This window comes from Camelus ferus, chromosome 3, assembly GCF_009834535.1.
Source record: "Camelus ferus isolate YT-003-E chromosome 3, BCGSAC_Cfer_1.0, whole genome shotgun sequence".
Lineage (NCBI taxonomy): Eukaryota > Metazoa > Chordata > Mammalia > Artiodactyla > Camelidae > Camelus > Camelus ferus.
In genome coordinates, this window is record NC_045698.1 from 25,729,886 (window position 1) to 25,754,162 (window position 24,277).

A 24,277-nucleotide genomic window follows, 5' to 3' on the forward strand; every position below is an offset into this window, starting at 1 on the left:
TTACCTCTACCAGTATTCTAAAAAGTGAACCTCACTGGTAAAATACACTTAAATTAAGAAAGCCAGAACGAAGAAACAATACAGGATTTGAAAGTGACACAAATGTGTTAAACTCAACATTAGTATGTCAGGATTCTAAGCAATGAACTCTTTTACCAGTTACGAATATTACATCTTTGTTGGGTAAAATTGTTGCTATGAATGTCCTTAGAAGACTGTGAGACTTAAAAGTTACTGAAATAACTCCTTCATGATGTTGAATAAAAGTTTCATGAAGAATAAAAAAGGATTCTTCACTTGAGATTTATAATTTATGTTTCATATTCTTAAATTATTAGTATTGTATTTTCTTGAGGCTTTTAAATTGTCTTAATTAGTACCCATTTATTTTTGCCATTATATATTTTTATTCTTCACATAAGCACTATTATCATTTGAATGTTACAGTCTTGATGTTGATTATAGTTACTAAGATTTCCTGCTGTAAACCACTAAGGTAGTCTTTGCTCCCAGTTCTTAAATTTAGCAGGTAAGATATCATTCTTAAACTTTCACTCAAAATTTTACATAGGTAAGTAAAGTAAGTTAAAGTTGTCATCTTTAGTAGTCATCAAGGACAAATTACCCTGAATAAATAACTTTTGCTACTTCTACTTTATTTTTAAGCTCTCAACAGGATGTTAAGGATTTATTTCTTCATAGCAGCTATTTATGTGTTTGTATATATGTGTGTAAGATTAGATAGTAAATACTATGGTAATGGTTCTAATTGTATTATGTTGATATATGTTTATCCTGTCTTTACGCTTTCATGAAAACATGAATTTATTTCATAACAGACTTGAATTTACTTTTTTCAGTTATAGACATTTATATTTTAAAATATTTTTGTTCTATTTATCTTGCCTTTTGTGTTTTTATTATCTTCAGTTAAATGCATTTATTTGTTTATTTGTTTGAGGAAACTTTCCTTAATACTAAAGGCATTACCATACTTCTCAAATAGACAGTAATAGATAAAAGCATATAAAACTCTTATCCTAGCCATCACGTATAACCACCAAGATCCTAGAAGAAGAGAAGGAGATGATAAGTGTCTTCCGTCTCTTCTCATTTGTACTGAGGGGTAGCAGGGTAGCATTACTTCAGACTAATGGTTCCAGACCTCTATAAAGCAAATTTAGGGGCTACCAAGAATCTGAGATGTGCCTACTACAAATACACAGTGAATGTTTAGTTTCAGAAAGCTTTTAGTTAATGCAAACAAATGAAGGTATTAATTATATCAAAAATTGATGATATAACTACCCTTCATTACTATGGTGATAAGCATCATATGTTAAAAGTTGTTATATAATGATATATATATATATAAACTGCATTATCAGTTTAGGGTTAAGACTATAGTTTTAAATATAAATGTTTTACTAAGATACAAAGATGACTTAGAAAACTTTAATGAATATTAATAGTTTACTTTCATTATGCTAATTTAGTTAAAATTTCTTTTGTCTTCAGATTTATATTTTTTGTTACTTTTTATTAATAGGTAGCATAGATCAATCAGTGTTAAAAGAATTGCCCCCTGAACTCCTGGCAGAAATTGAATCCACCATGCCACTTTGTGAACGTGTGAAAATGAATAAACGCAAGCGTAGCACAGTTAATGAAAAACCAAAATATGCTGAAATCAGTTCAGATGAAGATAATGATAGTGATGAAGCTTTTGAATGTAAGTATCACATAACTTTATTATTACTTTTGAATTGAAAAACAGATTGATGTCTTTGTCTCATTTATAATTTTGTGGGTTAGTAAAAGTACAATGATCTTAATTTTTAATAATTTAGTATAGCAAGTCTTTTTCTTTATATTTAAACAATGTGTAAAAGATCAGTTGGCACCAAGAAAAAAAATTTAATGAGTTATATTTAGTATTAAATAACCGATGTCTCTGTATGCATTTAGCATACATTTATTGAGCTCCCACTATAAGCTAGGTGGTGAGAATAAAAAGATAATAGGATGTGGCCCCTGTCTTTGAAGAGCCTTCAGTCTAGTGGGGGAAGTATGTAAACAATTGTAGTACAGTGAAGAGAGTACAGTGATAATATTAAATCCAGAATGCCATGGGAGCACATTGGATTGGCATCATAATCATACTGGGGGTTCAAAGAATGCTGACTGGAAGAGGTGACACTTGAGTTGAGTCTTGAAGGACACGTAGGAGATAGCCAGATGAAGAAATATTTAAACCATACTATCACTAAATTATGAATGGATTAGCCACATTGCCAGTTATCTATGTGGTTTGGACCTGGCTTCTCCTTTTTGCCCAGCTGTGTCCTGGAATTCCTCCCTTGTTTCACTGTTTTCCAGAGCTGGCTTCTTCACTACACAGCTACCTCTCTACAACACTGTGATCACCTGTCTTTGCACTAGACTTGCTATACCTCGCCTGTCTTCCTACTGGTCCACTGAAAAAGTTCTTCTCTTTTATCCCTATCTTCCTTCTACTGGAGCAAGAGAATTGAGCCTAGCCAAGAGGGGTCAGCAACCTTGTTTGACTTAAACGGCATTCAGTGGAAACAGACTATGGGAGATCTTCACTTGTGTGCCAACTGACTTAGTCATTATGACCAAAAGAAGTGGGAAGACAACCAGTGTGTTCTACCTTTTCCACCTAGTGTCCATAGATTAAGGTGTGACAAGCAAGTGCAGGAAGGACAGATGCATGCTGCCATTTTTAAATGTGTATTACTGATGGAAGCCCTTCACCTCCAAAGTTTTTAATCAATGTTCATTTACTCTGATCTTAAACTTGTGAGCTCTTGAGCTGTGAGCAGTAGGCTATGAATACTGAACAAATCTGAACAGTTTTAAAATTGAAATAAAATGTATATCAAAGTTCAGCTGATATTTAATTATATGTATAATTGTTATGATTTGTATTATTATGAGATGTATTTATATGCATTATATTTCAATGGCTAAAGTTAATACCTTTTTATTATAATCAAACATTTTGGTCATATGGGAACATATGCTCTGGAAAGGGAGAGGAGAAAGGATATCTGCTGGCCCAGAGACTCACTCCCCATTATATACATGCCTCTCCTTCACTCTCCCTCCCTTCCCCTAATGCTTTACCCATTTCTAAAGGGAATAGCTAGGAAGAAGGAATTTCTTGACTGCAGATTGATTTCAAATCACACTTCAACTCCAGTTAATTGAGAGTGGCTGCCTTCATTGCTAAGCTGATGAGAATTCTGAAGCTGCCTCGCAGTTAAGTAAAAAGGATAGCATAATCAGAAAATCCCACCAAGTGTACGTTAGAGGAGAGAGCGACACATGTCTCATGTTTGTCATCATTGCAGCCACTGTTTTTTTTTTCCCCTTGCTTTCTATTATGAGAGCTATTTTCTCATCTTATGGGAACACATAGTTTCATCTTAAAAGTCATGGATCTCATTATATCTATGCCCAAGTATATTGAAAGCTAATGTTAGTAAGAAAACTGAATTTTAACTCATGCTAGTGAAAAAGAGAGATTTCTCTGGGTTTTTCAGAAGACCTTAGAATAGCTTTCTGGGGTTCTTTTGGTTTGTTTGGGGTTTTTTTGTTTGTTTATTTCTATACAAGTAACTATAGAAAAGTTGACTCTACGGCCAGCGATTTGAGTGATGAAAGACTTCCAGTTGGTAGTTGACATAAACCACCAATTATCATTCTACCATAATAAAAGCGATGTAATGAAAATAGAGTACAATACAAAATGTAAAAACATTATGAGAACATAAGCAGCAAGTATTTTGCTGTTTTGAGGGAGAGAGATTGTTTTTAAAACAAAGTTTTACTGCAGTTCAATCAAATTATTTTCCAAAAAAATCTAAAGCTAAGGAAATAGTTTTGTTGAAGGATAGGGGGAAGGATTGAGGGGTAGCTTTGAAAGTTGGTCCGCGCAGATTTGGATAGTTATAGCACAATTATAAGATCTCTGGGTTGCTGAGGAAGGAGGAGGAAAGATATAAGAAGCTAAAGAAACATATAGGTGAAATTTGGAAAAGGAAGGTGAAAAGCATCCAAGTCCAATTTAACATCCCTCTCTATTGAGCTCTTCCCCTACTTCTCTCAGGATAACAAGAGAAGTAGAGAACAAACAGGCTAGTCATAATGAATTGGGATCCTGAACCTCATTGCAACACGTAATGTATCATAGAAGTTGAGGGGTTTTTTTTCCTAATTTGTTATTCCATTTTTATCCAACTTGCTTAGTTTAATGAATGTGAAACAAAAATCTCCAATTCCTGGAAAAACTACCACCAACACAGTTTATCATATGTACTAACTATAACATTTTTCAGGCATTTTCTACTCATAGAATTGAAGGCTTGAAATAGATTTCTTATGAAATTAAAATTCAGAAAGACCAGAAATATATAAATGACCTGACACATGTATACATACCTACTTAAATGAGGCAGCCTCTCATTAAGAGAATGTACTAGGACACACCCTAATCATAAAAGAGGGGGGAAATCCTGCCTCTCCTTTATATTTCATAGTCAGATTTATGCCTAATTATAAAGAAAATCATTGAAGATTTAAATGTATCCATTTACATTATCCTTTGGTTATGAACAACCTTGCTGTGCCAAGCCTATGACTACAAAGAAGAGGAAACAAAATTATCTTTTTTGCCATGGTCAGTAGATTCTTGAATGAGAATAACTAGGGCAGCATATAAAGGTAAGGTTGGCCACTATGTAGACATTGATTATCCACACATAAGGACACTGGCTTGAGCAGAGATTAAGTGCATGGGCCAAAGGTTGGCATCCCTAAATCTAAGCCAGGTAGGAGACTAGGGACTCAAGGAAGAGTTTTGTCTAAGTATCGGGTCTTGATCATAGCTTGGGATCCAGAATAGAAACGAGTCACATGAAAGCAAGAGAGTCAGATTCAGATCTACAAACTAAAAAGTAAATCACTGTCAGCAACAAGTGGTCACTATAACAACCAATATATGATCCTAAGATGTAAAAGATACCAGTTTTCTATCCTGGTTTTAACTTGGTAGTGCTACACCCTAGAGCAGGTATGGTAAATATTTTTCACTTGTATTCCCTCCAGCTCTCACTGGACACACATTTCTAAGCAGTCGTTCTTGCTGAAATATGGTGCTTTGTCTCAGGGCTCAGAATTATTCTCAACATTATGCTCTAGGCAGCAACTACCAGTTGATCAGAGTTGATGTGTCAGATGAAATCTGTTTGCCAGTTCTGCCTAGAGGCTCCTGTCAGTACTGGTGATTTTAGCAGAATGCTTAGACCTCTGGAAGGATGGGGAAAGAATTGAAGGTAACATATATAAATATGCTTATCTAGCATGCATAAGCTTAAAAGCTATCTCTTTGGGATTAAGCAAGTATATTGTTGGAGAACGTAATTCAGTGTATGAGTATTTACAACTATACAGGTTTATTCTGTCTTTGTAGCATGTGATATTAGATAATCAGTCTGTTGAATTTATAGCCAACTTGTGGGCTTAATTTGGCTGTTAATTGATAGTGTACATGGTTACCCACATTCTGTAACACTTTCTCAAGTTTACTTTTCCTTCAAACCCTGCTCCCCAACAATAATTCGATTGCTTTAAGATGTTTCTGTTTTTTTATCCATATTCTAGATAAAGTTTGTTTTACATGCTTTAATTAATCCTGAAGTTTAGATATTATCTTTACTGACTCACCTTTGAAATGATCACTGTGGTTTAATTCCCAGAACATTTCCTTTCTATATTTATTAGCAAACCCGTTCATGTAAAAATTTTTAAATCTAGATAAATGCTAAAATAAATGATACTATTTCTGTACCATAGTTTATTTCTGATTAAACAGAATGGCTCAGAATTTCCCAGGCCCACACAATGAAGGTTTTTCCCCCATGTGATTTATTTTTAAAGTACAAGTTTTAATATTCTTTTTAAATGAGGTAAATTATTTGTCATGGGGATTTGCTTCTAGCCTCTAGGAAACGACATAAAAAAGATGATGATAAAGCTTGGGAATATGAAGAGCGTGACAGAAGAAGCTCTGGGGATCATAGGAGAAGTGGCCACTCTCATGAAGGAAGAAGGAGTTCAGGTGGTGGTCGTTACCGAAACCGAAGTCCATCAGATTCTGACATGGAAGATTATTCTCCTCCTCCCAGCCTTAGTGAGGGTAATTCATCAGTGTCAACGGGTTTCTTACATAAGCTGATTTAAATTTAGGGCTTTAAATTTGAAGAATATTTATACCTTTTATGAGTTAATTAATAACTCCTAATTTTTAATTAAGATAAAAGTTTGGATTGGCAGTGATTATTATTAAAGTATTTAATGTTCAAGGAGAAAATAGAAACAAAAATAGAAATATTTTCAGTTGTTTCTGCATTTCAGTATTTCTTTTTGTTCATTTTAGTTGCTAGAAAAATGAAGAAAAAAGAAAAACAGAAGAAGCGGAAAGCTTATGAACCAAAACTAACACCTGAAGGTAACATTTTAATTTACTTGTCTTTATTCATAGTCTTCAACTTCAGTTTTCTACTCAGAATGTGGATAATAAGTTTTGTGGTTTTTTTCCTCTGTTGCAGAAATGATGGATTCTTCAACTTTTAAGAGATTCACAGCCTCAATAGAGAATATTTTGGATAATTTAGAAGATATGGATTTTACTGCATTTGGTAAAACCATTTAAAAATACATTTACCTCTAAATATAAACTCACTTTAAACTGTATTTATTTACCTATGTTTAGCTTTCTGCTAGTTACTCTAGTGGATACAGAGCATGGTCTGTGCTCTTAAGAAACTTGAATCTAGCAGTAGAGTCAAGTCTAGTCTTTGTTATCGAGTCCACGAAAACTTTGGTATAAAAATCAAGTATTAAGTATTGACTATGTTCTAAGAATGCTGAGAGTGATACGGAGAATACTAATAAGAGCAATGATGCAAAAATAGGAACCTATCCATCTGTTAATTTGTTCTAAAAGCCAATATTTATTGAATAATTACTGTTTGTCAGTAGTATGTTAAGTGCTAGAGATGCAAGGATAAAAACCGCAGCCCCTGGCTTTAAGTAATACAGAGCCTAATATGGAAAACAAAACAGTAAAGCAGTTAGAATACAACAGGGTTAATGTAGTATTATATTTACAATATGTAAAGGTCATAACTATAGATATAAGAATGTTAGGTTTATAAAAAACACTGTTTATAGTGCTTAGAGCTACTCAGCAATTTTATGCTACTTTCAACTCATAGAAGCACTAGTGCTGAATTTATACAAGAGCTAGATACAATAATTCTGATATATCCATCCATTTGAAAATGTATTAAAAGGTATACTACCATTTGTTTTTAAAGTATTTGTTTTGTGACAGTTGCTTGCTGAAGTATCATTAATGTATTTCCCTATTATTTGGAGTATCTGTTTTATCATTTTTGAAATTTCAGTTCTGTGCTGAGAAACTATCTTGTCATTTAAGACCCCAACAGGAAGTCATGTGGCACTCTCGAAGTAGGATAATTTGAGGAGTTATTTACAGAGGTCAATTATAAAGGTATAAAAGTAGGGGCAGAATAGTGTGGAAACCCAGGGTTAATAGCCATAGAACTGCTACCATCCCTGTCCCCAAAGGAGCAAGGGCAGAGAGAAGTCACCAGAACTCAATAGAGGGAGAAAAAAGTTGTAGAGTAGGTTATCTTGAAAACACCAATAATCTTTTGGTCAAAGGACATAGGCAGTTTGAGGAAACCTTGGAAGGAAGGAGTCAGGGATATAAATACCCTGACCTCACTCTCCTTCTCTTTGATCTTCTGACAGGGCACCCCACTGGCTGAACCCAAACAGAAGCCAGAGGGCATGGGAGACTGTTGATGTAGTCCATACAGGTCAGCCTCCTGGGGCAGAGAGCTTGGTTGAGAAGGCTCATAAAGTAGTAAAGATAAGATATCTATCTCCTCTTCTCACCTTAGTCAGAACTCTAATTTTAATCCCTGTGCTTTAAACCCTGTCTTCCGTTCAAGGTTTACCTGAGGTTTACAGAGTCCTCTTAGGATGTTAGTTGTTTAGTTTGTTTTTATCTGTTTGTGTATCCAGAAATATTATTAAGAAATTAACCTTACTATTTTGAGCTATTTCTTTTACCTTAACTTTGTGTATTTAATTTGGTTTTTCAGGTGATGATGATGAAATTCCTCAGGAACTGCTCTTAGGAAAACATCAGCTTAATGAACTCGGCAGTGAATCTGCTAAAATTAAAGCAATGGGTATAATGGATAAGGTATCTCACTAAAGTAAAATGTATAAATTTACTTATCTAATGTTTAAAATTAAAGTTTTAAAGCTGAATTGCAAAGTTTATATAAAGTAAATAATGAAAATTCATGGTTGCCTTCTGAGAGTCTAACAGAGTTATTGCTTTAATAAAAAACAAACAAATCTTGAATCAAAGAATATTTTGCAGATCATCCTAAAGAAAGTCATATTTTTGCATTGAAAGAGGCACAGTCCTTATAATCACATGGTGACAGCACTTGAAATCTAAATCAGACTTCTGTTGTATTCTCACCACTCAGTTTATTTTTTAGCAGTTTAATGGGTACATTTTAGAGTCTTCCATTTTCTGTGGAATCAGATCTTCCCCTTCAAATGCTGTAATTAGCATCGCTTAAAATAAAACTTGAATAAAATATTGAAACCTTGAAAAAAAAAAGAAGAAAGAGGCACTGTCCTGGATTTTTTTTTCACTGTATATTTTTTCATTGTCTCAAATATTTAGATTATTAAAATACAGAAATACACTAAATTTTTCTTTGATATTTCCTTTTAGTCATTTACATTGGTGAGAGAGTAAAGCTATGGTTTCAACACATCAATTGTTAATAAGTACACAGCTTCGTTACTGTGGGCTTTATAATACCTTTTGTGAGTTGTCTTTCCTCTGAACTCTTTGTTGCTAAGTAGTCTCATTGCACTAACGGAATAGCAGAATATTTTTTCATTAATAATAACTTCAAATAATAGACTAATTTCCTATAATCTTTATGAGCCATCATTCACTCCCTGAACTGCACGATAGCCATGCAAATACAATTTCTAGACGATTCCTCCTCCTCTTCTAACCAGGCTCCTATATTACAGAATTTAAAGTGGACTGGGAAATGTCTTCATGTTTTTTACAAAATTAAAATATAATCACTTAATCATTTTGCATTCGTTTTTATTAGTTTCAGGTGTACAACATAACAATTAAATATTCGTATGTATTGCAAAATGATTATAACACCAGATCTAGTTAACACCCATCACCACACATAGTTACAGTTTTTTCCTTATGATGAGACCTTTAAGTTCTATTCTCTTAGTAACGTTCAAAAATAAAGTACATTCTATTAACTATAGTCACCATGCTGTACATTATATTCGCAGGACTTACTTATCTTATAACTCAGAATGTGCCTTTTAACCACTTTCACTAGCTTCACCCACCTCCATTCCCCCACCTTTGACCCATCTATTCTTTTTATCTATGAATTCTGTTTATTGAGATTCCACATAATAAGTGAGGTCACATAGCATTTGTCTTTCTCTGACTTATTTCTCTTAGCATAATTCCCTCAGGGTCCATCCGTGTTGTTGCAAATAGCAAGATTTCCTTCTTTTTCATGGCTGAATATTCCATTCCACCACCACCATCCCCCCACGTGTATACCACATTTTATTTATCCATTTATCTGTCAGTGGACATTTTGATTGCTTCCATGTCTTGGCTACTACAAAAAATGCTGCCATGAACGTGGGAGTACGTATGTCGTATCAAGTTAGTGTTTTTGTTTCCTTCTGGTATGTACCCAGAAGTGAAATTATTGGATTATATGATAGTTCTATTTTTAGTTTTTGAGGAACCTTCATACTGGTTTTGCATAATGGCTGTACCAATTTACATTCCCGGCAACAGTACACAGGGGCTCCCAAGAGTTTGGTTTTTAAAGCCAGACAGACATTTCACATAATTAACTAAGGATTAGTGTACTATTAGTTCACATTGATATTACTGTGTACAATGAGGGATATATTGATGTCTTCTGTATATAAGAATATAGCATTAGTTATCCGAAGTGTCAATGTCAATCTTAGGTTTTATTTCGTAAGTTCCATTCCATAGTTTCATGTAGCTAGTATCTCTGTTTCAAAAGGTGAATTTGCTGAGTATTTTCAAAGCATGGATAGTTTACCATAATTCTCAGTAGTTTAATCTGTTGTGAAATTATCTAAAGAAATATTTAAGGGAAATTTTTCCTGTACTCCAGCACAAATAATCAAAATGTACTTTAATGTCAGTTACTCTATTGATCCTCCCATTTGACTCTACTGGTTGATTTAGTTGAGAGTCCTAGCTGCATGATTAGAATCTGGAAGGAGACATACTCAATCAAGGGAATGAGTAACAGTTGCCTCCTGACAGAACCTCTAAATCGAGTACAGATTTTATTTAATGTTGAAAACAGTATTTGTAAGAAATGAAATAGGTATTTTTAAAAAGTGAGAAAAATTTTTACTAAATAAAACAATGTTATATCACATTTGTAATTTTTATCTTCCCTGTTTCATGCTTACTGTGAATTTTAAGACACCCACTGAATAACGTGGTGTGGAAGCCATGTTATAATTAAATCAACAGATGAAATCTTTAGAGAATATGTGTTTGTGTGTGTGTGCTCATAGGCATGTTCATTATCACTTTCACACGAGCCAGGGGCCAGACATCAGAACAAACTCAGTCTTGACTACCTATCTGGTAAGATTTGAGTTAGTAATATACATATGTGCCGATAGAACAAAGAGGATAATTGTACAAAATGTTTTTTGAACAATTTATCACTTTTACCATTGATTGATAAAAGAATTTATACTTCTCTTTTAGCTTTCCACTGATAAAACTGTGAAAGTTCTAAATATCTTGGAGAAGAATATTCAGGATGGTTCAAAGCTCTCCACTTTGTTAAATCATGTAAGTTTAAGATCCATATTGTTAATTTTACCCTTACTATTGTTAAGATGTAAATTTTTTCATAAGGAGCTTTGATTTATAGGGAAAATTCCAAATTTCATTAATTTGTGTTTGTTCCCACATCTAAAAGCTACATTAACTAGCCTTGCAGTTAGAATTGCATTTTTAGCAATTTAAAATTAATGTTACACATTGTCAATTCATAACTTTGATATAAATAAGAATAATGACATAAATTCATTCAGTTCAAAGGACCATTCTTTAATCCTGCATTATACTCTTCCTTTTGTAAATGTATGAGTATTTAAAATGTCCTTTCATTTATGAAATGATGGTAGTGATTCTTTTTGTTGACCATCCCTAGAGAAATAAATAGTTAAAAACCTTATGGTGATCTTAAAATGGTAATCCTTATGTATTATTTTTATACCTGGCTCAAATGATTGTTGAAAGAATATTAAGTAAATTCACCTAAAGTGCTTAACAATGACTAGCACATTGTAAGTTCTTAATAAATGTTAACTGCCACTGTCGTTAAATTTTAATATGTTTTTATCAAAAGGAGTAGCAACATGGTATAATGATTTATGAATTGATCAAAGCAAATTGCCTGGGATCTACCATCCTAGCATTGTAGCCAACTTTCAGAGTCATATGTGCATTTCAGTTGATCTTGGTGTCTTATTAATTCAAACACTCATGCATATAGGAATTTTAGAGATAAGAATTTGGGAAAGTTTTGAGTTAATGAAATTTTTTTTTGTATATACATTTTTATTGAAGTATAGTCAGTTTACAGTGCTGTGTCAGTTTCTGGTGTACAGTGTAATGCTTCACTTATACAGAACATACATATATTCATTTTCATATTCTCTTTCACCATAAGTTACTACAAGATATTGAATATAGTTCCCTGTGCTATATGGTATAAACTTGTTGTTTATATATTTTATATGTATTAATGAAATTTATTTTTAAGTGAGTGATTACAAAAGTAGTGTATTTATTATAGAAAAATTTCGAAACACAAAAACGTCCACGTTTTCATCCAGCAATAACGACTCCTAAGTTTTGATAGATACACTTCCATTCTTATATGTACATACATATTATATGTATTTAGTACATACCTTGGATTATATCTTATGAGGGAAATGTTCTTGATGTTTGCAGAAGCCACAGGAGTGCTAAGTGATCTGTACTGAATAAAAAATGTAGAAAAATAATCTCAGGTGGTATTTCTATGGTTTATTAAATATATCCATATTTCTCCAATGCCCTCCTTAAGTTAGTTTTTGAATCACAAAAACAAAGGGCTTAGAGAACTTAAGTGGCACTCTCCTCTATCTTAAAACACTTTGGCAAGAAATTGCGATAAATATCATCAAGAATCTAGAGTTCTGGAGCACTGCCTGCTTAGTCTTTCATTCCTGAAAACCATAGTACTATTTAGTGTGTGGCAGTTAGCCTTAATGTTTGACATGAGTGATGAATCTCCTTAACTGACTCTTCCAAACAGCAATTTTAATATCAAAGAAAAGTTACTTTATCTTACTTTTTTAAGTAGGTGTGTAAGAAGTAAACTGACAGAAAACTAGGAAGAAAAAAGGTAATTGAGTTTTTAGGCATTAGTGATTTAGAAAGCCTTTCTCTGCTTTACATACATTAAACTTTTATTTATTCCTTTTCCCACTACCCACTGTATAAGCTTTGAATAGTACACATACAAAAGTTCTCCTAGAATATAAAATTGATATTTCATAACTAAGGATGTGATATAAGGATTTTTACTTTAAAAGCAAGATAAAAAGCACTTTTTCCCATTTGTAATGCAGGTTACTGATGTGTGAACCAAAATGTGGCCTTCTGTCAATTGTTCAGTTATCTGTTTTAGAAAATAAAGTATATTTTCAGTAGTCTGCATAATCACCACTTTTTAATCGCAGTTCAAAAATACAGTATTGTAGAGAACAGGTACTAGGAATGATTGCATCAGTAACATTTTACTGCTTTTAAATAAGGTTCTATCCTTTGTAGTTGTTAATTTTTGCTTTACTCTCACAACAGCAAGCAGAACTTAGACGGTCTTTTTTTTAACTATCATAATGTTTATACCCTAAACACAAAATGATTTATATATAATTATGATCTTTAGCTAAAATATTTGAATAAAAGATTTGGATAAAGTACATAGAAGGCAAACATAACTGTAACTTTGTCATCGGAAAGTCATTTAGTGGTGAAATTAGAAGATAAGTTTATTGTGTTTGGAAATATTGAAACAAAAATCATATTTAAAATAATATAAGTATTTGTACTTCATTCCTGATATTCTTTAAACATAATTCTTTAAATATACACACATCAGAACTCTTACCATGTTTTCCACTAGTGAAAATCAAATATAATTTGTAAAAACTATTTTAACCTGTAAATATGTTCATTTCCACTTCATTAACAATGTGCTGTCTTTATAGAATAATGATACTGAAGAAGAAGAAAGGTTATGGAGAGACCTTATTATGGAGAGAGTGACAAAATCAGCAGATGCCTGTCTTACAACTATCAATATTATGACATCCCCCAATATGCCAAAGGCTGTATACATTGAGGATGTAATCGAAAGAGTTATACAGTACACTAAATTTCATTTGCAGAACACACTTTATCCTCAGTATGATCCTGTTTACAGATTAGATCCTCATGGAGGTTAGTTTGCCCTTTTATTCTGATAGTTTCTGAGCATAATATCAAAATTACCCTTATATAATTTCACCATGTTGATTGGATTAGAATGCAGTGACTTAAAATGGCACCAAGACTATAGGATTATATAGATTGTGATAAACACTGGCTTTGATTGATTGGAATGTAGAACTTTTTTAATCCAGTACTTGCTCAATTAAAATTTCGTTAGCTACTATTTACACATAATAAGTAATTTCTACTGATCTGGGAAAATCCCAGGTAATATTAGCTTCTTGTTCCATTTATCACTTCCCCCTAATTTTACCCAAAATATTACCTACAAAATGGATTGACTAAAGATGTATATTCTTTCTCTTATTTATAACCTTTATAAATGAGTCGTGTATGTTAACACATACACATTTGAAAAAAGGAGGACAAACTCAGTTTGTGAATCATCTACATTTAATTACCTATTAATAATTGCAAGTTGATTTAAAGGGAAATATAATCTTACAATCCTGCTCCAGTGGAAAAAAATTGAAATAGAAATAAAGTAATATTTTAGACATGAGAATTTAATAGCCATTGAAATGTGCCATGGATTATCTATTATAAGAATGTTCACTTTCTAACTAAATATTCCCTAGAGAATAATTTTCTCTTTTAATAAATAACCAGCTGTATATGACACATTATATTTTTGTATAAGGGGGGAAAGTTGTGTTCTCTTAATTCAGAAAGCAGTTTTATTACTGTTTAACAAAAATGATTAAAAGTTGATTTTATCCATGTTTGAAATTTTTTTTTTCATTTTAGGAGGCTTATTAAGCTCAAAGGCAAAACGGGCTAAATGTTCTACCCATAAGCAGAGAGTAATAGTAATGCTTTATAATAAAGTTTGTGACATTGTTAGCAGCTTATCAGAATTACTAGAGATACAACTTCTTACAGACACGACAATTCTTCAGGTAAGTGTTTTTTGAAGCTTTTTCTTTATTTCTAGACCAGACAAATTAAGAATAAAGCTCTTGAGTTTACTATAACCTTGCTCACTCAAAATAATATCAGCACTATGTTAATTTTTTTTAAATTCAGAGTGTATTGTATCTAAATTGAGATAAAAGTCTAGGGAAGTTTTAAAAGGAAACATTTGGGGCAGAAGACAGGTGAACATAATATAAATTCTAAACACTAAATTCTTGGAAAGATAAACAATCATTTCCTTTTAAATATGTCAAGATATTTCTTATAGAATAGTGAACTGTTTTTTACTTTTTATATTCCTGTGACATTTATCAATCCAAATGGTGGAGATTAGAGGAATGGCAGCTATAAGGAAGGTATGTGCTAATTTGCTTGAGGATGAAAGGGAGCAATGAAAGAAAGAACTAGGTGCTGATTGATGAGGAAAAAGTAAGTGCTCTCACTGTTCTCCAGTAGGTTTGTGAATGTTTTGGAATTTAGTAAGGTAGAATGTTACTGAAATCTATTAAAGATGTGTTCTACTTACTCTGTGTGTGTGTTTGCAGGTATCATCAATGGGAATAACACCATTTTTTGTGGAAAATGTCAGTGAACTACAATTATGTGCCATTAAGTTAGTCACTGCAGTAAGTATAACGAGTTTGCGTTTTTATTTATCCTCCAGAACGTTGATACCATTCAATCCAAATTTGCAAAAACTAATCCAGATTTGAGTTTTCCATAGGTTCATTTCAGCATGAGGACTATTTTAATGTGCCTTAGATTTTAATCACTTTGAATATTTTAAAATAATTCAGTTAATAGTCTTTAATATTTATAATAGTCAGAATTATTTAAGATCATGTAGATCTTGTCTTACTTTCCATACCCAAGATACCATATTCCTCTAAATGAAACTAGTACACTGTCACTTCTATAAGAATGTTGTAATTAGTGATGGAAAAGTTGAGCAAATTAAGTCATCGCTGTTGAAGATTTTGAAAACATTTTCATTCTAAATGGCAGATAATATTTTTTATCACATGGCACAGTATCATTTTTGTTTTGTTTTCAAATAATTATAACAAACTTAATTTGGAATCTTATAATTACTAAACAGGTATTCTCAAGATACGAAAAACATAGGCAGTTAATTTTGGAAGAAATTTTTACTTCGCTTGCAAGATTACCAACCAGCAAGAGGAGTTTAAGGAATTTCAGGTAACTAATTATACCACAGGCTATCAATAATGAAGAACTCTGCTATATTGTAGCCATCATATATTTATTCTTCATTTCTGTCTGATTTTTATTTTAATAACCAAATAAAAGAGACAATTTAGTCAGAGCAGCAGAAGAATACCTTAGATATGTGAAGATAACCTTACACATTTGATAGACTTTAAAGTTCAGTGATTCTCAAGTGTAAGGATCTGTGGCAAGGATTTTTCACTCTTGGTGCTGCTGACATTTTGGGCCATATAATGCCTTGCAGAGCCGCCCTGTGCATTGTAAGATGCTTAGCAGCATCCCTGACCTCTACCTGCTAAATACCAAAAGAAATGTACCCTTTCCAGTTATGCTCACCAAAATTTTCACTAGACACTGGTGAATGTTCCCTGAGGGCAAAATCATCCCAGGTTAAGAACCACTGGTCTGTGAGAAGAGCAATAGAAAATATGGCTCTAAAGAGTCAAAGGCAGTTCAAGGATATTATCGGCCTTAGTAAGGAATTTGAACTGAATCCTTTATACAGTAGGAAGTCATTAAATAATATTTTTAAAAGAGAGCTGAAAGATTACTCTAATGGCAGTTTAGAAAATAGACATTAACATTAAATGCTCTTAAATCACTAAGCACAGAGTAACTGAGGAATGTTATCCTGTGGTCAGCATTATTGTCTTGGTTAGCATAGGTAATTATCATCATTATCATAACTGTTTTATTATTCCTGAGTGATCAGATGTGTAGACCTGGCATATGGGGTTATATTTATATTGCTTTGAAGACTATCTTCTGTAAAATAGTTGTTTTTAATCTTAATATTTTGAACTAATTGTGTATTGATGAACATCTGTTGTCTGTTAAACGTGAAGAAAAGCTATCAGCATGTAAAGGAATTCTTATGTTTTTAACTACCTTTAGAATAAAAAGGTTTAAAATTTGATTCTTCATGTTTTGTGTCACTGACCAAATACTCTAATACAGGTGACCAAGAGCTTACTATGTAGCAGATTTTAATAAGAAAATGAATACCTGGATGCATGGGCATTTGGAAATCATTTTGAGAGATATTTGATATTTTTCATTACAAGTTTTTTATCTGCAGTACATATAAAGTATAGAAGTTTGTATTAAAAATTTTATTTTTCCTTTGACTATTTAAATTATCTATGCATAGGCATTTAGTTGGTTTTTATTCCTAATTTATCAAAAATAATTAGACATAAGGACACTATTATAAGCACTAAAGATAATGCCTAGAAATATTGGTAAAGAAAGCATCCTGAAATTTTCAGGATGATAGATAACATGTCAAATGAAGTTCTCTTCATACTGTATACAATTTAAATATTTTCTTCTCCATTAAAGGTTAAACAGTAGTGATATGGATGGAGAGCCTATGTACATTCAAATGGTTACAGCATTGGTTTTACAACTGATTCAGTGTGTAGTACACTTACCATCATCAGAGAAGGACTCTAATTCAGAAGAGGACTCAAATAAAAAAGTAAGGAATCTTTTGTAAGTTTTATAACTCTACTTTTATAGGAAGAAGCACAAATATTCTCTGCCATTCTTGTAAAACTGAGTTCTTAATTAGGGCTTCATGGCTGGGCTTTCGGATCTTTGCAGAGCATTAGACTAAATTTTAGGGAGACTTGAATTCTGGTCCTGATTGTTATATCTACCAGTCATGAAGCATACAGATTATTTTAATCTGAGCTGGTTTCTTTAGCTATAAAATGAGGGTGATAATACCTAACAAGCCTGCTATAACAAGTTGTAAGACTCAAGTGATATTGAATGTGAAAATGAATATTATAATTATAATATGTAAAATCTATAATAATGCATAATAAGTAATTATACAATTAATATTAAATTCATGCAGAAAATTAGTTTATTTCCTCACTGTTAAGTAACTCAATTAGTTTATTCCCTCACTATTAAGCAATTCATACTTACTTTCGGATTTGTAGCCTTCACCCATCAACACTTAAAATTTTTCCCACTTCTATAGTTTTAATTTAAAAAAGTTCAGAAGACACAGGAATAATTTTATTTCTTTATTCTGTTATAACCGGGTGTCGGAGGGGGATGTGGGTGCGGGTGCTTGTGTGCGCGCACATGCACGTGTGGTGATAAATATATAGTAAAGTAACCAGCTAATAAAGTGTAAAATGATAGCAAAAAGTTGAGGTCCCGATTGTTTCTCTCCCTCTCATAATCCCACTGTTCTCTTTGCAAATCTTTCTTTCCTTTTTTCACTCACCATTGTGTTTAATACATTGTGTTTAATACATGTGTTTAATACCAGATTCTTTTTGACTTGAGTCAGATGCATCATATAACTGTATCACAACTTAAAGCAAACACTTCTCTAGATTTACTTAGAAGTAGAATATTAAATCATAGTGTACATGCATTTTTAACTTTGCTACAACTTGTCAGTTTGCTCACCATAGTGGTGTTCCAGTTTGCATTCTTTCTTTTTTATTTTGCTTAGTCTAGTCAGTGTGAAATGATACCGTGTTTTATTTTGCATTTTTCTGGCTACTAGTGAACTTCTTTATGTATTTGTTCACCCTTGGGATTTCCACAACTTTGAATTGACTATATCCTGGTCTTTAAATTTTTAATGAAGGAGTTGAATTTTCTTTGGCATTATGTATCAGTGTTTCATAAACTTTTTGAACTTGCAATTTTTTTTCAAAATTCTTTTTGTATTTTCAGTCAAAACTGTTCTGACCTAGATCATCATAAGTAACTATTGACATCTCATTTGTGAAACACATTTATCACTCTTAACATATTTTATTAAATTAAAATAAACTCAGTATTTTTATTTGGTTTTTACGAAAGTATTGAAATATGTTTAGTATGCTAATTGTAGCTTCTCTTTTTTATATATAAGAGACTAGTTAAGAATTTTAGTATATAAATTTATTGCTCCTATTCAGTAATAACATGGCAATAGCAACTGAACTAACTTGTTTGTTAGTTAATTTTTTATATCTGTATATATTCATTTTCTCAATCTAGGTTGACCAAGATGTTGTTATTACCAATTCTTATGAAACAGCCATGCGAACAGCCCAAAACTTCCTTTCCATCTTCCTTAAAAAGTGAGTAAAATTAACATAATCTGGTTTTTATTTTCCCCAGTACAGAGAGTAGTTCATTTATTTTATGTAAAAGATTAATCCAATTTCCTGTCATAATCTGAACCTTCAGTATCTCTCTCTGACCCTTGATTTCCTTATCTTTAAAATGAGGCAATTAGAATATTAAAAAATCTAAAATTTTGTGAGCTTACTTGTATGTTGAAATCCAAAAGTTAAAGTCTTAGATTGAAATTTTATAATTTTTCTTCAGTGAATTTTGGGGAATTCTCAGTGAATAGGAAATTTTGTGGAGAGAGGTTTGCTTAGCCTTTAGAAGAATTTATGGTAATCTCATAGGAAAAACAGTGGTTGTTATTTAAAACATGTTATACTTGCCAGAAAGTAATGTTAATGTTAGTCAATAAATGAATTCCCTGTAGTAGGGGAACAAATGAAGTTTGAGAAATAAATTCATTTTAAAGCATAAATTGATTTAATCTCCTCTCTTATACCATAGTTAGATAGAAGAGAAGAGAAACCTTAGTTAACAAAATTTAAATTATTTTGGTGGGCATGTCACCTAAATTCACAGCCTTTTTATTATTTATCTTTGAACAGATGTGGTAGTAAACAAGGTGAAGAAGATTACAGACCACTATTTGAAAATTTTGTTCAAGACCTTCTTTCAACAGTCAATAAGCCTGAATGGCCTGCTGCTGAACTACTCCTTAGTTTGTTAGGGAGACTGTTGGTAAGAGTATAGCATTTAAAGATTATTAAATTACTAGAAGACAACATAATGAGGATGTACTCTGATTCACAGATGATGAATTCTTTAAAAATGTGTAAGGAAATATGACCATTGCATCTCTATCTTTTTGCATGTGCATATCTGTACACAATATTGTCAGTACCTTGTAGAAAACTTTGAAATGTTGTGACTTTTGGTGCTTTCATTTCATTACATAAGATAACAGTGCTTTAAAAACTTTTTGTTTGTTTGGAGATATTTGTTAGTTAAAAGCATCTCAACACTAAGTCATTGTAAGTTATAAGTTTATAAGTTATTGTAGTTAATTCATTTCAAAGCATGAGACTGATAAATGTGAACTTTTTGTTATTTTTAAGAATATTTCTAAAATGTGGCACTAAAGTTTTAGTCCTCATGTAATACAATAGGGAAATGCAAAGAAACACTGATTTCTTTTTTTATTTTTAAACTACATTTGGAGTTACACAATTGTTTCAAAGTTTTAGGGACCCTTCTGTCAACTGGAAAATGTATTAATACTATCCTGAGGCCAAGATAATATTTCATAGGCATCAGAATTCCAGCCTAAGAAATTCTTAATTAGTAATATTCCTTTTTTTTTAAACTTTATACTTTTTTCCCACTTTTAAGCCTATGTTTAAAGACAGTGACCGTGTTCTTAGGGAGGTTTAATCTATAATTTTTTAATGTGCTCACTTGAGCAGCACAAATACTGTAATTTTTTTTAAATGAAAATGTTCAGATTCCAGAAACTCAAAAGGCAGTTACTTTGTGGAATAATATCACAAGAAAAAAAAGTTTAAATTTCAAATAATACAACATGGATTTGAACTTGATGAGATAAATTGCTTTTATTTTAAATATATTATAAGTTAAATGAAATCGAAATTATTTTTGTTACGTAGGTTCATCAATTCAGTAACAAGTCAACAGAAATGGCTTTAAGAGTGGCATCTCTTGACTACCTTGGAACTGTTGCTGCACGACTGAGGAAAGATGCTGTTACAAGCAAAATGGATCAAGGGTCTATAGAACGGATTTTAAAACAGGTATTGAGATAAAGAATTTGAATTACAGGGATAAGTAATAGTTAAGTACTTTCTTTTGGTATTCTTACGTTACATTTTATTTTATAGATTTAAAATAAAATCTTACTTCTAACAAGTAGGCTTTTTCAAAATCCCCACAGAGAAAGTTTATACCTTAGGGTGAATTATGTCTACCAGGAGCTTCAAATGATTTAAGAAAATTGATTGGTAAATGATCTCTAATTTTACCATATACAATGTTTTCATTTTCTTTTTTTTTTTTTTTAACATCCATAAGCATACCCATGTTGGCTGTTACAAACACTTCTAATTTTTTTTCCTATGTATTTTGAAATAATTTTAAACATACAGAAGATTATAGAATTAGTACAAAAGGCTCCCATAAACTTTTCACCCAGATTCCTTAATGATTGACTTTTGTTTCTTCATTCTTTTCCAAAATGTGCACACATGTGTATCTATATTTGCTTTTTTTTTTTTTGTCTTCTGAACCATTTGAGCAGACAGAATGCCCCCATCCCCCCCTCAGTTTCATAGTGTGATTCCCTGGACAAGCAGGACCAACATTAACATCACCTAGGAACTTGTTAGAAATGCAAATTCCCAGAACTCTCCCTGGACCTACTGAATCAGAAGCTCTGGGGCTGGGGCCTAGCAGTCTGGTTTAACAAACCCTCCAGGTAATTCTAATGAATGCTGAAGTTTGAGAACTGCTCTGTGTATATTTTCTACAAACAAGAACTCTCACTTAAATATCGCAGTACAACTATCAAAAGCAAGAAATTACCATTAGTGTAATACTACCACCTAATGGAATACTATGATTCCTGTTGTATTTAATAGGTTATTATTTGTTGTTACTATTTTAATGTTTAAACTGTCCTAGATTTGATCAGTGAGAGCCCCTTCAAAGTAGCGTTTGTTTCTTTTTGATACCTTCCCATCTTACCTTGAGGATTTTCTTACATTGTGGCACAGCAAGATGTTTTAGGCTCATCTTTTCCATTCCTGGCCCCAGCCCTGGAATCAGCAAAGTACTGCTGATTCCTTTCATTGGAGAATGAGAATTTAAAAATCAAGATCTAGGTGCTAGGTGATTTTCAGTATTTCTGAGCCTGGACCTATGACCTATTTGCCACATATGGCCAGGTAGATTACACACTGTAAAACTCAAGGGGAGTGATCATTGGTAAATATTTTTATGACTCTTCACATACTTCCAAATTGCTTTTAGAGGTTTACAGTGTACTAGTTTATAATGCTGTGATTAATTTCTGGATGTATTCATTTCACCACGCTTCAAGATAGTTATCCTAATCTTTGTTTTCTGCTTAAATATATTCTAAACCATGTATTTGGCATTTCACATGTTAAAACAAGAGTATAAGCTATAGAAATGAGTGTCAGCTCACAGTTAATTTCTGACTGTGTTGTTCTTGGCAGGACCTAAAGATTCAGTTCCTTTCTGATTCTAGAGCAGGTGAACAGCTCAGATATGCCTACTGTATATTCAATATCCTACAGGAAATATAGCACTATTTTATATTAATTAGAAATAAAAACATTTCCCTTTCAAAAACCTGTAACATATGTGATAATACAGACAATAACAGTTTCCATTTACTAGATTAAAAATTTGGAGTTGTCTCTTTTACCAAACAGAAAACCAGTCCTAGGACCTTCCTACCTATGAGCTTCTTCAAAGAAAAATAACATGTAGTTCATAAAAATAAGGGCCAACCTCAGCTATCAGTATACGTCAGCTATCAATGTGTACGTTTTTCAAAAATAGTATCCTTCTGTTTCTTCCTTTTAATTGCTACGCTTATGTTTTCAGTTTTATTATTTATCATTTTTTCTCTCAGATTTGTGTTTATGGCTAGATGACTTATTACAGTACATTATTAATATCTTTTTTATCTTATGTGGCTTATTTTGTAGGTTTCAGGAGGAGAAGATGAAATCCAACAATTGCAAAAAGCATTGCTTGATTACTTGGATGAAAACACTGAGACTGATCCTTCACTAGTGGTAGGATTCCACTTTTTTGGAGAGATCACATATTTATTCAACTTGAGTGTGAAAGAAACTTAGGAAGTGCTATGAAGAGGAAAGGTGTACTGGAATATTGATTTTTGAGACAGATACTTGATAAACAGAAAAGAATGGTTATGGATTGATTTGTCCTAAATGGAATTCTGGTTCAGATACTGTAGTTTTCTAAAATTGTGTGTGACACAGGAATTATTTGGAAATTTTTCCATAGGTTATCCTTGAGACCAGGTTGGATCATTGTTCTCAGGGTGGATTATGGCCCATGTGGTACATGAGATGCTCTATTGGCCTATTAGAAGAAACTTTAGACTTTTATGTGTATATTTATTGGTAAATATAATCCTTCTATTTTTACGTATATTAGGTATTCAAAATATTAATATAATAAGTTTATATTTAAAATATAAACTGTGTTAGGAACAGTGTGCTTATACTGGGGTACTTTTAAATTTTTGTTTTTAACTAATTGTCTCTGAAGAGGTTGGAGATAACTAAGCTATTCAGACAACTACTACAGGTTTTCAGTCTTTATGGAAAGGAACAGATGATACAATGATGTGTGTCAGTTATTTCTCAATGAAAGAGAAAAAAACCAAATTTTTAAAAAAGGAACAAATTATATGTGTGCCTCGATGTTTAAATACTTAAAAAATAAGAAAATAATGTTTTCTATCACTTAGATATTGTAAACATTCTGGCTTTCTTAAAATCAGTTTTTATTTGATGGAATTTTTTTTAAGTAAACCTTGATACTTGTATTCGTGATTGTGAGCGCTTTATCAATGGACTGGAAATTTTGTTATTAATTTCATCAAACTCAAGTCTCATCTAATTTCTTTCCAGTTTTCTCGTAAATTCTATATAGCCCAGTGGTTCCGTGATACAACTCTGGAAACAGAAAAAGCAATGAAATCACAAAAAGATGAAGAATCATCTGAAGGAACACATCACGCGAAGGAAGTGGAGACAACTGGTCAAATTATGCATAGAGCTGAAAACCGGAAAAAGTTTCTTAGAAGCATTATCAAAACCACACCTTCTCAGTTCAGCACATTAAAGTAAGATCCAGAGAGAAAACATCTTTACTTTTCAGTTATGTCTTTTGTATCTATTTAAACACTTCTCTAGTTAAGTGAATTAATAAAAATGTAATGTCTTTTTGTTGCAGGATGAACTCTGATACTGTGGACTATGATGATGCTTGTTTGATTGTTCGATACTTGGCCTCTATGAGGCCGTTTGCCCAGAGCTTTGATATTTATTTGACACAGGTAAACTGGACCAGAATTCCTTATGAAATGATACTAATTTTTGTAATTCTGGATATTTGTGTTTGTGTATAATATCTATTCATTGTTGAGAA

The 24,277-nt window shown here is 32.2% G+C and overlaps 1 protein-coding gene across 1 annotated transcript in view; it reads left to right on the top strand.

Moving 5' to 3' along the window:
• The window catches only part of NIPBL (NIPBL cohesin loading factor), a 175,667-nt gene that overhangs the window by 111,066 nt on the left and 40,324 nt on the right, over window positions 1-24,277 (top strand). Inside the window, 17 exon segments of the mRNA XM_032471114.1 lie at window positions 1,550-1,732; window positions 6,026-6,223; window positions 6,464-6,535; window positions 6,636-6,725; window positions 8,223-8,326; window positions 10,970-11,056; window positions 13,534-13,765; window positions 14,564-14,715; window positions 15,277-15,357; window positions 15,831-15,931; window positions 17,303-17,441; window positions 18,977-19,059; window positions 19,657-19,789; window positions 20,716-20,859; window positions 22,801-22,890; window positions 23,758-23,972; window positions 24,083-24,185. Coding sequence (XP_032327005.1) covers window positions 1,550-1,732; window positions 6,026-6,223; window positions 6,464-6,535; window positions 6,636-6,725; window positions 8,223-8,326; window positions 10,970-11,056; window positions 13,534-13,765; window positions 14,564-14,715; window positions 15,277-15,357; window positions 15,831-15,931; window positions 17,303-17,441; window positions 18,977-19,059; window positions 19,657-19,789; window positions 20,716-20,859; window positions 22,801-22,890; window positions 23,758-23,972; window positions 24,083-24,185 — 2,207 coding nt within the window.